Below are 14,197 nucleotides of genomic sequence, written 5' to 3'. Positions count from 1 at the left end.
GATACCAGTTCCGTTTTATTTGGATAAAGGATAGAGTTCAGAATAAGAATGTTATATATAATTCAGTCAGGCATTTCAGAGCTCCTTTGCAATGAGCTGGATGATAAAACTTTCTGGATTATGGGAGATGTGAAGGGGCACTGGACAATTCTACCTGTGCCAAGCAGGGCTCCAAAGGCCCTGTTTAAACTCAGTAATGTCACACAGTGATCACACACTGAGGAGCCCATCACAGATGCTTTAAAACCTCTCAGGAAATTCTTTCCCACTGCAGTTCATTTCCATCTCTGGTTACTTTGCTCATATTATGGATCATTTGGTCAGTCAGTTTTGGGGCATTGAAGAGTATTAACACCCATTTATTCACCCTCCACTTTATTTAGCACCTCTGAGATCCAGGAGGACAAGAAGTTTGTGACTTTCCTCATTTCTGGAGCAGTGTTTGCAAGCAGGAGACTTTTTTAGGGGTTTCTTTTAGCATAGGAATTGAACTATCCCTTGGACAGCATTTAGGGATTTCTTGTCTTAAACTCAGGAATGCCTAACATGATTCATTCCTGATAGTGCAAGGTATAAATAGTTTGCTTATCTGAACCAGTTCTGGTTCAGCCCTAGAAGGAATTTGGACATTTTTATTAATCCAGTATAAAAAGTGTTCCTGGTCTTACTCATCAGTGACTTTATACTTGACTTTTCCATGTTCCTGTACATGTTTCCATGTACCACTGTCCTGGTACTTGCCCTGTGTTCAGTGTAACTTTGCTTATTTACAGCTGCTTCCTGCCATAAGAAATAAGTTTATTTTAAAAACAAACAGACAAGACAAACCTCTTCAAAGTTTGTGGTGCATCTGCTGCTGCACAAGAGGTGAAACCAGTTCTGTATCTTGTTCACTCTGGGTGGAGGCTTCAGAGTGCCTTTTCCCTACATTCCAGTCTCTTCATTGCCCATAAAGTCAGGGATTAATGGTGAAATGCAGCTCAGTGAGGTGAGCAGAGAGCAGAGGTTTCCCCAGCTCCTTCCCTTGGTGTTCAGCACCGCTGTCCTGCTGCTGGGCAAACCTCTGCACCCTGTGCTCAGGGCTCTGGGCTGTGACAAACCATCACAAAACAAATCCTTTAACCGTGGAGAGCCATCAAAGTTTGTAGCTTTGCAGGGGGTGTGGCACAGACCATGATGAGCCATCCAGACAGCAAGGTGTTCTTTGGGGAAAAACAGTCACAAGTCAACAACCAGGTCTGGTTTTAACCAAATTTTATTGTAAATTTCTTTTGAAGGACATTCTAATTATTTGCAAATTATAAAATTTACAATTAAAAAAGAAATCAGGATCATAATCATTAACTACAGCAAGTCCAGTTTTGTGAAAAAATATATTCAAAAATTAAATATCAAAAGAAAGTTAAGTTCATTATTGAAAAAAACAAAACCACCTTCCATAAATTATTTTGCAGAAATGCTCAAGACACTGACAGAGTATTTTAACACCTTTGCTAATACTGGCTTTGGGTGCTTGGGATGCAGCCCTGAGGAGCTGCTGTGGGGCACGGCCGGACCTGCCGGGGGCTCCAGGGGTTTGTACCTTGCAGGGAGGGGCAGGAACTGGGGGAGCTCTGGGACACGGCACGTGGCCTGGAGGAACTGGGGCTCTTCTCCATCCTGCTGCTGCCTCATTTCTGCACAGAGTAAACACCAGATGTGGAGCAAAACAGCAGAAGCAGGACCTGCCCTGGGGTGCTGGGGTAGAGGTGGCAGAGACCCCTGAGCCCCCCTGAGGTTATTGCACCCCTGGGCTGCAGGAAACCACAGTGGCCTTTGCCTGGCAGCACAGGCACCCCAGGGCTGTGCCCACCCCTGCTCCTGCCATGAGCCCCCACTCCCCTGCCCTCAGCCCAGGGAGGAGTTCCTGTCTGTGCTGAGCAGCCCCACTGTCCTGGCACAGCTCTGCTGCCCTGGAGCCTCCTGTGCACAAAGCCAGCCCCCTCACCTGCTCCCAAAGCCCCACTGCCACCACGGGACTGGGCAGTGCCACTGCCTCTGTTCCCAGAGTGTGCTGGACCTCCTGAAGGAGCAGCTGGAGAATGCACAGAGCAAACCAGTGACAGGAACAGTGCCAGCAGAGGCACTGCTGATGAACAGAGGAAAGCAGCCACAGAGTCCCACCTAGAGCCAGGGCATCTCTGTCACTGCCAGACACAGCTGGGCTCTCACCTTCGACTCTTCTCCGCTACTAGAGGGGAAGTGATCTCACTGACAAAATATTGTCTGTCTCCCACTCCTGGTTTTTTCTGTTTTTTAAATTTTTCATTTTTCTGTCAGCAGCTGCCTGTTGCAGAGACCTGTTCTTCCACAGACACACCTGTTCTTAAACGAACACATGTGAGCAGTAGTTCCATGCCCCTCCCTTTGCTTGGAATTACAGAACCATTTACAGCTACAGTAGAAAAAAAATCCAAAAGCAGACCAGAATAAACAGCATTTTCTTGTGGCAATGAGCTACAGCAGGCAGGTTCCCACCCTGATTTTTAATAGTATTTTGGACATTAAAAAGCAGACACTGTTCTAAAATATTCCTTATTGATAGTTGTTGTGATTATCCTGAAACACTAATGACTTTAGGCCTTACCTGGCCTGCTGTGCTGCATTTCCTTCCACAGCCTCTGCCACATTATGCTAAAGAAGAAACAGCACATTCAACAGCTAAAACAGCAACAAAGGAGAAGTGAAGCCACAAAATCAGACCTCTTCTAGTGCAGTGGAAAGCAGATGCTGTGTCACTTACACCAACCCTCATTTGGGTTAAAAGATTGGCTAACTAAATTCCACTCTCCTGTACCAGCAAGCCCAAACCTATCAGTCCAGAGAGGTCACTTCTAGAACTCTTCCTTCTCCCTTCCTCACCCCAGCAAGTACCACCTGGTGCTCAGCCCCTGGCCATCACAAGGGTCAGTTCCATGGTCCAGGCTACTTGGGAGTGGTGGACCTGGATCAAACAACATGAAAATGTCCTCCTTCACAAAGGTTAAACTGTAACTGGCACCTCAGGATCAGAAAGGCACTTCACATGTTCCTGTGGTTTGGTCTGGTCTCGGGGAAAGCTCCAGCAGCCATGTCCAGCACAGCCCAGTGGGACTTACTGCCATGCCAGCTCCGGCCCAGCTGGAAGGGCAGAAGCTCTAGGAAGGATTTCCCAGCACTCACTCACCTGGCTTAGCCTTGCAGAGGAGCCACAGGTATGTCTCTTTTTGAAAAAACCTTATTATTCACATTATTTCTGAATACAGTGGTTTAATTCCCGTTCACTGGACCTGACTCAGGGAGGTTTTTCTGCTGCCTGCAGGAGCAGGGGCCCAGCCGGCTCCGGCTGTGCCACAGCCCCATCTTCTGTCTGGTTCCGTGTCCCCGCTGTGCTTCAGCCACTGCTCCCTCCCCTGGCCCTCAGCAGTGGGGTTTTTGCTCCCCAGCACTGCAGCTTTCACAGCCAGAGCAGTTTGCTAGGAATGCTTTGTGGGGCAGTGCCAGTGGGCAGTGCCCGAGGCCGTGCAGAGCTGTCCCCCCCAGCGTGACCCCGGGCTCAGATCAGCCGCTCGGTCGGGGGCATCTTGATCACGTTCCACATTTCCACTCGGGCCCCGTCCTTCTCCTGCCGGCTCGGGCTGTAGGTTCCCTGAGTCGCTCTCCTCCTCTTCATGGCAATGGCCGTGGCTACAACCAGTGCGAGGAGCAAGGCAGCCCCCGCAGCCCCGACTGCTCCCACCACGGAGGAGTGGCTGAGGTGCGCCCACACTCGCTGCTGTGGTAGAACAGGGAGTTACTCAGAGCTTCCTCCAGGACGCAGCTGCATTTCACACCCCCCCAGCCCCCAGTGCCTCCCCCAGCTGCACTGTGCTGACCGTGGTGCAGGGCAGGAGCTCCCCCTTCCCCTGTCCCACGGAGCCCAGGGAATGCACAGGAGGCTGGTGAGTCTTTTCCTGCTCCCCTCTCCCCTCCATGCACACCTAAAGTCCAGCATCTGGCAGCTCCAGCACTGGCAAAAGCCCCAGAGTCCTGCCTGTCCCTTCCCTGCATGGTACCCATGGGAATGTCTAACAGCACCAGGGCATTCAACACTGATTTGTACAAGGATTTTGATCATTCCTGACAATTCCCTGTAACACAGGGCTGTCACAGGGAGGTCGCAGCTGCTGTTGCTGTTGAAGACTCTGAAAACCTCACACACCTGAGCTGAGAGAGTTTGAATGTTTTTCAGCTGTTGACAAAACCAGAGCAGAATACACAAACCAGCCAGGACCTTCCCAGCTCCTGAATGGGACTCAGGGAGCTGTACCTGCACAGGTGCCTTGGGTCACCCTGCCTCGGAAAGCAGATTTAATGTGCCTCTCCTGCCTGGGAGGGGACAGGAGCCAGAGCCACTTCAGCTCCTGCTGAGATGAGCGATGGGCAGGCCGGGGCAGGGCAGAGGGAGGGCAGAGGCTCCCCTGGAGCCACCGGAGCGCAGCAGCGCCAGCCCGGCCGGCCCCGCCGCCCGCGCGTGACGTCCGTTCCTGGTGAGCGGGGCTTGGGGGAACGGGGGTGGGGTGCATCTGCTGCTGCCAGGGCTGGAAGAGCTCCAGGTCCAGGCAGACCTTGCAGGTGCAGGTCCTGGGCACGGCAGGGCCTAGATTAGGCGCTCTTCGGGTGGCACCTTTAGGACACTGTCCATCTCCAGCCGAGCTCCTGCCACCTCCTGCTGGCTCGGGCTGTAGGTTCCCTCGGACTGGCGCCTCTTCCTTGCCGTGAGAACCATGAATATGAGACCAATACTGAGGAGCAGCACAGAGCCACAGGCTACAGGGACAGCTACTTCAATTAATGGGGAGGGGAAGAGAGCACCTGGAGTCCCTTTCTGTAAAAGAAATTAATGGAGAAACAATGAAACCCCAGCGGTTACAATAACTGCAGTAACTGACCAAAATGGTCAGATTAGAGGGAAAAAGGTTTTTAGAAAAGCAAAAAAGAGGCACCTTAAGATGCAAAGACCAGTTTACTTAGCCTCTACAGTGGGTGTCTTTAAAGGTGCCTTCTTATCAATATCAGACTAAAACACACAGGTGGCACTGGCAAAGTTGTGACCAGTGTTGCAAAACAAAAACAAAAAAGCAAAACAAAAAACCAACACACATGCAAAAAAAAAAAAAAACAAAAAAACAAAAAAACCCCAAACCCCAAAAAACCGTAAACTTTAGAGTTAATGCAGGGTAATGTAAATTTTCAGTAACCCAAAAGAATTACCCCAAGCAGGGAATGATACTAAAAAAAAGTTCAGTAATGCTTTAATGCCTGTAATGGCAAAGCAGAGAATTAAGCTGTTAAACTGTGAAACAGAATTGCAGAATTTGCAGCAGGGAGGGGAAGATGTTGAAGAGGTCAGGACATGGATGGGAGATGGAGATGATAAAAAGCCCAAGTACTGAGGAGAGAAATGAGAATTCCCTAGATTCTAGTGGAATCAAGGATGACATGGAAGACAACATAACTAAAACAACTGTGGAATTTTTGTCATGAAACAGAGTTTTAAAATTACAGTAAGCTTAAAAATATCTTATTATCTTATTATTGCTAACAATGGTATTGGCCACCTTACAGCCAAAACCAAAATAATTCAAGCTGGATTATTTACAGTTTTTTGATGCCATTCAGTCTGTGCTCGTGTCCCAGAGCAAAGGAGGAACATTCCCAGGGATCTGCAAGCCCTTCTGCCCTTTTCAAATGCCTGCAGTCCAGGTGGATTCCCCGAGCCTGTCCACACCTGAGCGCGTGCAGGGTTAGTTCCAGACCATGCAGGTTAGTTCCAGTCCTGCACCACGAGGGCCCAGCAGGGGCCCCCCGGAGCTGCTGCTGTAGGAACAGAGAGCAAAGGGAGCTCAGCTGAGCTCCAGCTGTCCCTGGTGGCACATCCCCAGCCTTTCCCTGCCCCACCAGGGGCCTGGCTGTGCAGGAGGGAAAGGAAAGAGTGAAGAAAAACAAGGGGAGGGTGATGAAAATGAATACAAGGAATCCACAGAACTGTCCTGGGACAGAGGAGATAGAGATGCCTGAAGGAGTCTGTGCATGCAAACTAGAAATGTCAGGGTGACCTTGGCACGTGCATTAGAGCCCTAGGTAACAGCAACAGCAGCAAACCCCGCCTGGCACAGAGCCCTTTCCATGCAGGATGGGTTAGTACATTCCCAGGTTACCCAAAAAGCTGCCTGTCCATGCAACAGCTTCTCAGGGAAAGCAGGGGCATGGATCCCATCTCCCCCCAGGAAGGATCCCAGCCCCACCCTGAACACTTGGATTATGCACACGGGCCAGGGCAGCAGCAGCTCAGGGACATGACTCAGATTTTCACACAGACCTGAACCACTCTTGGCCTGACTTTATCCAAATTCCCTTCTCCAAACATCCATATCTACTCAGATGATCTTTGGAGAGGGAAGGTGTTTAGTAACTCTTCAAGATAAAACACCAAATTAAATTCCACTCTCCAGAAACCTGGGTCAACTGCAGGAGTTGGATTTCTCTCCAAAGAGTTGTGAAATCTATGGAGATGTGCAGAGACAGCCCCAAAAGCCATACGGCAGTACATGCAGATACTGAGGAGCATTTACTGCAGTTCTTTATGTGCTGGAGACCAATAAGCAGCAGCACTGCAGAGAAAAAAACCCATTCAGGATTGCCCGGCTGTGCTTTAGGCAGGACAGTGCAGGAAGGCCCCAGCAGAGCGCGGGGCCGGGCAGGTGCTTACGTTGATGTCGCAGCGCTCGCCGGTGAAGCTGGCGCTGCACACGCACTCGTATCTGTTCTCCGAGTCCTGGCACGTGCCCCCGTTCTGGCACGGGTTCGGGTCACACTCGTTTATGTTGATTTGACAGCTGGAAAAGAAGAGTGTATTAGAATTGTCATATATATTCTTGTGCCATAGAACACAAACAAAAGCCTCTTTTGTTTGAAAAGCGCCCATTGCAGCTTCTCCAGGTGCCTTCTCTGGAGTCAAACAACTTGAAATTCTTTCCTGTTCACACCAACCCTCCTGTTGTGGTTTCTGTAGGACTGAGGCCAACACCGGTCTCCAGCACAGCCTAGTGTGCTTGAAAAAACTTGGAAGCAGTTCTCACTGCGAAAACTGGTGTTGGCAGCTGGATGATCTGAAGCCTCCCTCTGCTCCAAGCAACAGCTCGTGTTCCCATTAGGAGCAGCTGTTTGACTGGCACAAGGACATGGAGGAGGGTAAAGCAGCACTTACTTCCTTCCAGTGAAGCCAGGCCTGCAGGAGCAGTTGGCTCCCCAGCTCTCGGTGATGCACCTGCCACCGTTCAAGCAGGTGAAGTTCTTGCCACACTGCTGAGGGGGGAATGGCCACCTGGGAGAGCAAGGGACAGCCTTTAGAGCACTCAGGTTCTGGGGAAGGGCAGAGTGTTCTGGGGCTCAGGGGGAATGGGGCTGGCAAGGGTCAAAAACACAGTACTTGGTATTTCTAGGAAGGAGTTTGACATAAGTGAAAAAGGGAATAGTCTCAGAAATCATCCATAACATCAGAGTATTCCTTGGATCATGCCCTGGGAAGAGACAGGAGCTCTATCAGTACTCAGACAGGCCTGTTCTTGCTAATGAAAATATAGGCAGGGACAGGACACTGCTACAACAGAACAGCCAGGCCCCAGGAAGGATAATGCCAGTACCAGGTAACTGTCTGTCCCAGCATGCAGCAGGAACAACAGGAAAATCATCCTGGATAGATCAGACATCTGAAATGCAGCCATGTCAGTATTTAACCCTGTGTTCCATTGAACTGGCACAAGAAGTTTTGTTTTAAATCAGCATAGGAATATGGCAGAGGGGAATCAAGTCACAGAGAGATGGGCATCTTGGGGAGTGCTAGAGGGAAGTGACAACAGGCCAGAGTATGTGCCGTTCAACCAGCTCTGAAAGGTAGCACGGGGATAACCCACATTGAAAGGAAGGATCCTTATCCTGTATGAGGCTGAACCCCTGTCAGTGAGGGCCTGGACCTGGACAGCACCTTCCAAGTCACAGCAGAATTTAGGTTCTTTACCTATGAGATGCTTGCAATGAAAAATTTTCCCAAAATGTCACAAAGTTAAAGTCCAGTTTATCTGGAGGCTCCTCTGCCCCCTGTATCAAAGCAGCCCCAGCACTTACTCGCAGCGAGGTCCGGAGTACTGCGGGGGGCACTTGCAGGAGTACCCGTAAACGCCATCCACGCAGGTGGCTCCGTTCAGGCACTGGTGCCGCACGCAGTCGTCCACGTTGATGTCGCACCTCTTCCCGATGAAGCCCCGGAAGCACTCGCACTGGAAGTCTGCCACGGCATCCACGCAGTCCCCGTGGACGCAGGGGCTGGGCTGGCAGTCGTCGATGTTGGCCTCGCAGCGCTGCCCCGCCCAGCCCGCGCTGCAGCCGCAGCGGAAGGAGTCGAACAGGTCCTCGCAGGTGCCGCCGTTGAGGCAGGGGCCGGAGGCGCACACGTCGGCCCCGGAGCAGCCCAGCTGCACGCCGCCCGGGCCGGCCCGCTGGAACTGCTCGGCCTGCGGGTACGGCTGCTGGGGCGGGAAGGGCAGGAAGATCCCCCCGATCTGCACCCGGCCCAGGCAGCCGGTGAAATTCTCGGCCAAAACGACCGAGGCGTTGTTCTTGAGGAAGTCCAGGCTGCCGGCACTTCCCTGCAGAGTCACGTTCACCGAGCCGTCCCAGCGGAGCAGCCACCGGGAAGAGAGCGCGGCCGGCTCCTCCATGGACACGGAGATGCTGTGCCAGGCCCCATCCGTGACGGGCTGCTGGCTCACGAAGCTGACACCCTCGATGCTGTTCCCACTTCTGATGTCAACAAGCAGGGAGGAATTCTTAATGGCTACCTGGAGGGAGTCCACCTCTTCCACAGCCCGAAGCAAAACAGCATCTTCATCTCTGGTTCTGAAGTCCATGTGGAAGCTGCTCAGAGTTCTGGTCACTGATGTGTTGGTGGTAAATTCTATGGCACCATAACTATTAAATGTTGCATTAGCCAGACCTATAAATAAAGGGGGAGAGCACGAGGGATTTCAAAGACAGTTGGTGTCCTGTTTGAGCCAGACCAATGACACACCCCGGCAGGTTCTCTCCCTAAGAATCCCTAAGCTTAGTGTGAGCAGGATTACAGGCGAGCTGCTGGCAGCCTTAAAGCTCTTCCTGTTTACAACCGCACCTCCTGTAATAACATCCAGCTCTTAGGCAGCAATTTTTACTCCTCAGCTATGCTCTGTCACAAGCAGGGCAAGCCCACAAAGCCCATGCTGTCTGCAGCAATATGTACCTGGGCACCACTCCGTGTCCTCCTTGCAGCATGTGTTTGTATGTTTTCAACAGCACAAACTGGGAACATTGATTATGGACAGGGAATGGGCGGGGGGATTCTACACAAGCAGGAGAACAGAACTTACACACATATCCTGCCACAACGTCTGTGCAGGTGGTGGCTTCAGGACATGGGTCACTTTCACACCAGACTTTCTCTTCACAAAATTTCCCAGTGAAATTTGCTGGACAGCTGCAATGGAAATCATTCCAAGTGACAATGCATCTGCCACCATTCTGACATGGCTCAGACTGAAAAACAAAACAGGGGAATTTAGGGGCAAAGTGTAATTCACCTTGAGGTCTAAGAGACTTTGGTAGAATTGTGAAGATGAACACAAGCTCAGCAAAGTGGAGATGGGCAGTACAAAAGCCACTGCCCAAGTTCTAAAACCACAAAAACTACAGGGGAGCTTGAGAAAAGACAGTGTTTAAATCATATGTAGCATACTGAGTGAGGGGAGAGCACAGAGAACCATGTGTTCTTCAATACATCAGAAACCTCCTCTTTCTGGTATCAGCAACAGTCAGACTTCTGTGTAATAACAGAACTACCGTGAAGCCCTGCACACACAAACACAACAGCATATACCTGGCAGGTGTCATCAGAGATGCAGCCATTCACAAGGTTTCCAGTTTGAGTCCTATTGAGTTCCTGTGGCACACTGTCATTCTTCACCTGGAAAAACTGTATCTGGTGGTTGTTGAGTTGGATGTCCTGCAAACAGCCCTTGAAATAGCCCCCCCACAGCTCAGCACTGTTGGGGTTTGGGTGTCCCCCAATGAACACTTCAGAGCCAGCTCCCAGGGCTTGTGCTGGCAGCTGCCCCAAATCCAGGAACGTGTCTGACAGCAGAGCACCAACAGAGCCTCCCTGGAAAGACAGGGCTATCAAATGTCTTCTCCCATCAACCACATTCCCTGGAATGGTCACAGTGTCCATAGGTGACACCTCTATGCTCAGCTGGCCATCCCTCAGGTACAGGGTGAGGCAGGGGCCTGTCCCATTGCAGACCTGCAGTAACAAACCATCGGGCTTCCGGCTCCGCAGGAAAAAGGAGAGGTTGAAGTCTGCACCAAGGCTGTCAGAAAGGGTCAAAGAGGCAAAGCTGGTGGAATTCTCTAGGCCAAATGTTGCTGCTGGGCGCTCTGAAAGAGAAAAGAAACAAACTTCAGCTCAGAGATGAAGGGAATGCAGCTGGCACGGGGATGCAGCTCCTTAGGAATGGGGCAAAGGTCTCTTCTCAATGTTTTCCATGTGTGCCAGGGTAATGATGCTCCTCCCCACAGGTCTGTGACACTAAGAAGTAGGTGAATGTGTCCTTGCTTCCTCTGGAGGACACAAATTCAAGTATCCAAGTACCATGATAGTGAAATACAGGTCTAGCAGAGCCCTTGCCAATCCAGCAGATTTACTCAAGGACTTCTGAGATACAGAGTTGCTTTTAAAATTTGTAAATTTGGTAACAACAGTACATGTCATATTTAGAGCTCAGAAGAGTTGAAAAAAACCCCGATACTAATGCAAGCCTTACAGAAGCAAAAATTGCAAATACACATGATTTTAACTCAAAATTGTCAAAGAGCTTCCTTCAACAAAGCAATATATTCCTATTCATCCTCAACTCAGAAGCTCAAGATCAACTTGTCACAATAAAACAACTTCCCTGCTCCTCTGCATTCACACAGATCTGTTAAAAGGTGATGTCGGAGTCTCTGGCTCTACCAGGAATAATCTGCACCACAAAACTGACAGTCATTCCTGCAGGAGCTAACACAGGAAAGGGATCAATGAGAATTTTATTCACAGAGGCTTTTGCTTTATTTTTCCCCCTAGTCAAATGGTAAGTCCTGTTTCCAGTGCTAACATCCAAGCTTCTCCAGTACCTGTGGAGCTGGCAGGTGTCAATCCCACAGCACTTACCATATGAACAATCTGGGCCTTCATAGGGCCTGGCACAGTCACACCTGAAGGTGGCCCAAAGGTCCACACAGAGCCCTCCGTGGAAGCAGGGCTGGGAGAGGCACCACTCGGTGCGGTCACAGCCCGGCCTCACCGGGGACGACTCCCCCAGCGCCAGATCCGCCGGCAGCACGGCCTCAGCGTCCACCTGCAAGTCCTCCAGGCAGCCCACAAAGCCTTGCTGGCTCCGTGTGTTGTTGGCCATCGGATCCTCAGCGCCTCCAATATACAGATTCAGGAAGGCTTGTGGGATCACAGCAGTGCCCGGTGAGACAGAAGAGCTCTGCAGGCAGACCCCAGCCTCACAAGAGCTGTGCCAGAGCTTCAGCTGCACCGTGCTGTGCACAACAACTTCCACTTTATGCCACTGGCCGTCGTCCACTCTGAGCCCCTTCAGGAGCAGCGGGTACCCAATGTCCTCCCTCTTCAGCTCTGCATGCAGGATGCCATCCAAGAGCTCCAGGAACAAGTACTCAGCTTCGTGGCCTCGGTAAAAAAGGACAGCGCTGGGCAAAGTGGTTCGGAAGCGGAGGGACACGCTGGCTCCTCCTGTGCCCCTCCCGCTCTCACTGTTCTCGGGCAGCTCAATGAGGAGATACCCTCTGGAGGCAAAGGAAAACGTTGTTGGTGTCGAGCACGTGGCATCATAGAAACCAGGCCGGCACTGGCACAGGTGGCCGTGGCTCTCAGCTTGGTAGGTTGGGATGCACAAGGCCTCGTTTTGGCAGTCGTGCGTCTGGCACCCAGTGAGCTGGACAGAGCAGTTCTTCCCTCCCCACGTAATGCCATCCTGGCCAGGGGCACAGTGGCAGGAGTAGTCAGCAATGCCATCCTCACAGACAGCTCCATTCTTGCAGGGACCCTCCTCACACTCATTGATGTTAACAGCACATTCCACACCTGTGAAAGAGATTTAGAGATGGGATCTCGCCGTGGGACTGGGACGCCCTCCCAGAGCCTGCCAGGCAGAGCTCTCCCTAGTTCTCTCCAGGGAGCAGCTGCCAGTGAGGAGCCCCACACTCACTCAGAGGGTCCTGCTCATGATGCAAGAGCAAGAATCAAACTTCTGTTCCCCCCCAGGTGCTATTTATAGAGCGTTGGCCTGTCAGCCCAAATCCCCCCACCAACTGCTGTCCTGTCCCAAGCTCAACATGCAGAAGGTATGGAAGGACCAATATAGCACAGACAAGGAATTTATGCTTTTTTCTTAGTAGATTTAGTTACTGGAAAGCCTCAGTTAAAAAAATCCAATTCCAAGACGACCCACCAGTTGTAAAACTCACAAAACCCAATTCATTACCAAACAACAAACACAACATGCTCCATAGGCAGTCTGCCATGCTGGCACTAAGCTGATTTCAGTTCTGCCCAGTCCTGCAGAAATGAACTGGGTGAGGTCCTGCACTGCCATTCTGTCTCCTGGCAGCACATGGATCCCAACGGGGCTCAAGTAAATTACCGAATCTGGCTAATGAAAATCTGCTGTCATTTTCCTGAGCATCCCAGACTGACAGAAGAGCCCTGAACCAGTTCACTTTATCTAGCCTATAACATCGGTTTTCACTAATCTTCAGAGACAGTCCCACAGATAAACCAAGCATGGATTATCCCAATCTAATAGCATTACACCCGATCCAGCCAGCAAGCACAACGAGGGCAGCAGGAAGAAAAAGAAGGAATTCACACACAAAGGAGGGGAATCAAAACACAAAGGACATTTGTAAAGAAAAGCCACTAGACAGAATGTGCATGTCAAAGAGATTAGAGAGCTGCCTGGAGCAGAGAGATGAGGGGAGATGGGGCACTAGGAGCACTGGAGCTGGACTTGATGTGTGATTAAAAATAAAAACTTAGCAAAGACACAGGTTCTTGACTATTTGTAGTGATGGTTTGTCCCCTGAGCTCTGCAGAGAGATGAGCACCAGCTTCCAGCTCCAAACTATCAGATTGTGCCAGTGTAGGGACAGAGCTCTGGGAAGCACTGAAAAAGAAATGCAAGGCTCTAGTTCTGCGCTTTCCAGATGTGCCAGAGCTGTTCTGTAAGCAACAGTATCTTCAGCACAGCCTTCTTCCTCTTACTGTTGGGCTTGCTCAGCAAAGGAACAGCAGGGACAGAATTAAGATTGCAGCACAAAGCTATGAAGGAATGTTGGAATAAATAGAGTATAAGGGACATCACTGGGCCTGGAGAATCCCAGTTTGGGAGAAGACGGGGTGGGTTTTCTTGGAGGGCTGTCCAAGCTGCAGGAGGCAAGTGTGCAGTCAGATTTAAGGGGAGAGGCTGTTGCATAAGGAAAGAGGTTTGGTACAGTCCCAAATCCTAGAGATGCTGCTGTTTCAGATCAGAGTTGCTGATATTTACCAAGACAATGAGGGGAAGATAACATTGGTTTGGATAACAAAAGGAGAGATGCCGTGAATTTTTGCATTTCTGAGAAGGCTGGGAGGCAGGAGAGGCCCATTTTCCCATTCCACATTCCCAGCCTGAGCAGGTCTCAGCTCTCTCACGGCAGCAGGAGCACTTGCCTGGGCTGTTCCTGTCCCCCAGCCCCCAGTGCCTCACACCAGGTGGGACGTGAGTCCCCAGGGTGGGTGCACAGCCCCAGGCTGGGGCTGATTAAACACCAGGCTTTCCCAAGGGATGCAGCTGGTTTGATTTCTTAGATTGATTGTTTGAATTAGGTGAGAAGTAGTTTGCACAAGAGTTCTAAAAATCTGGCTAATGACAATTTTTTTTTCCTGGAAGACTTACTAAGCAGTTATCTGGAGCTATATCACTGCAGTTTCCAAAAGTACAGATCATTTCCTAGATATCTGTTATTCCAATCTTCTCCAAGACATGGGCAGTTGTGTCTTTGT

At 50.7% G+C, this 14,197-nt stretch overlaps 1 protein-coding gene across 1 annotated transcript in view; it reads right to left on the bottom strand.

The window, feature by feature from the left end:
- Nucleotides 1-4,198: 4,198 nt before the first annotated feature.
- CRB2 (crumbs cell polarity complex component 2) overlaps nucleotides 4,199-14,197 on the bottom strand; it is a gene marked incomplete at its 5' end in the record, with an annotated part of 29,796 nt that continues 19,797 nt past the window's right edge. The window contains 7 exons of the mRNA XM_084219697.1: nucleotides 4,199-4,885; nucleotides 6,770-6,896; nucleotides 7,268-7,384; nucleotides 8,185-9,052; nucleotides 9,462-9,627; nucleotides 9,968-10,524; nucleotides 11,300-12,238. Of these exons, the coding sequence (XP_084075823.1) occupies nucleotides 4,658-4,885; nucleotides 6,770-6,896; nucleotides 7,268-7,384; nucleotides 8,185-9,052; nucleotides 9,462-9,627; nucleotides 9,968-10,524; nucleotides 11,300-12,238 (3,002 nt within the window). The 3' untranslated portion in view covers nucleotides 4,199-4,657. The remainder of the gene's footprint in view (nucleotides 4,886-6,769; nucleotides 6,897-7,267; nucleotides 7,385-8,184; nucleotides 9,053-9,461; nucleotides 9,628-9,967; nucleotides 10,525-11,299; nucleotides 12,239-14,197) is intronic.

Source organism: Fringilla coelebs, assembly GCF_963513975.1.
Source record: "Fringilla coelebs genome assembly, chromosome: 21".
NCBI lineage: Eukaryota > Metazoa > Chordata > Aves > Passeriformes > Fringillidae > Fringilla > Fringilla coelebs.
The sequence above is the reverse complement of the archived record's forward strand: the minus strand, read 5'-3'. Positions and strand labels throughout refer to the sequence as shown.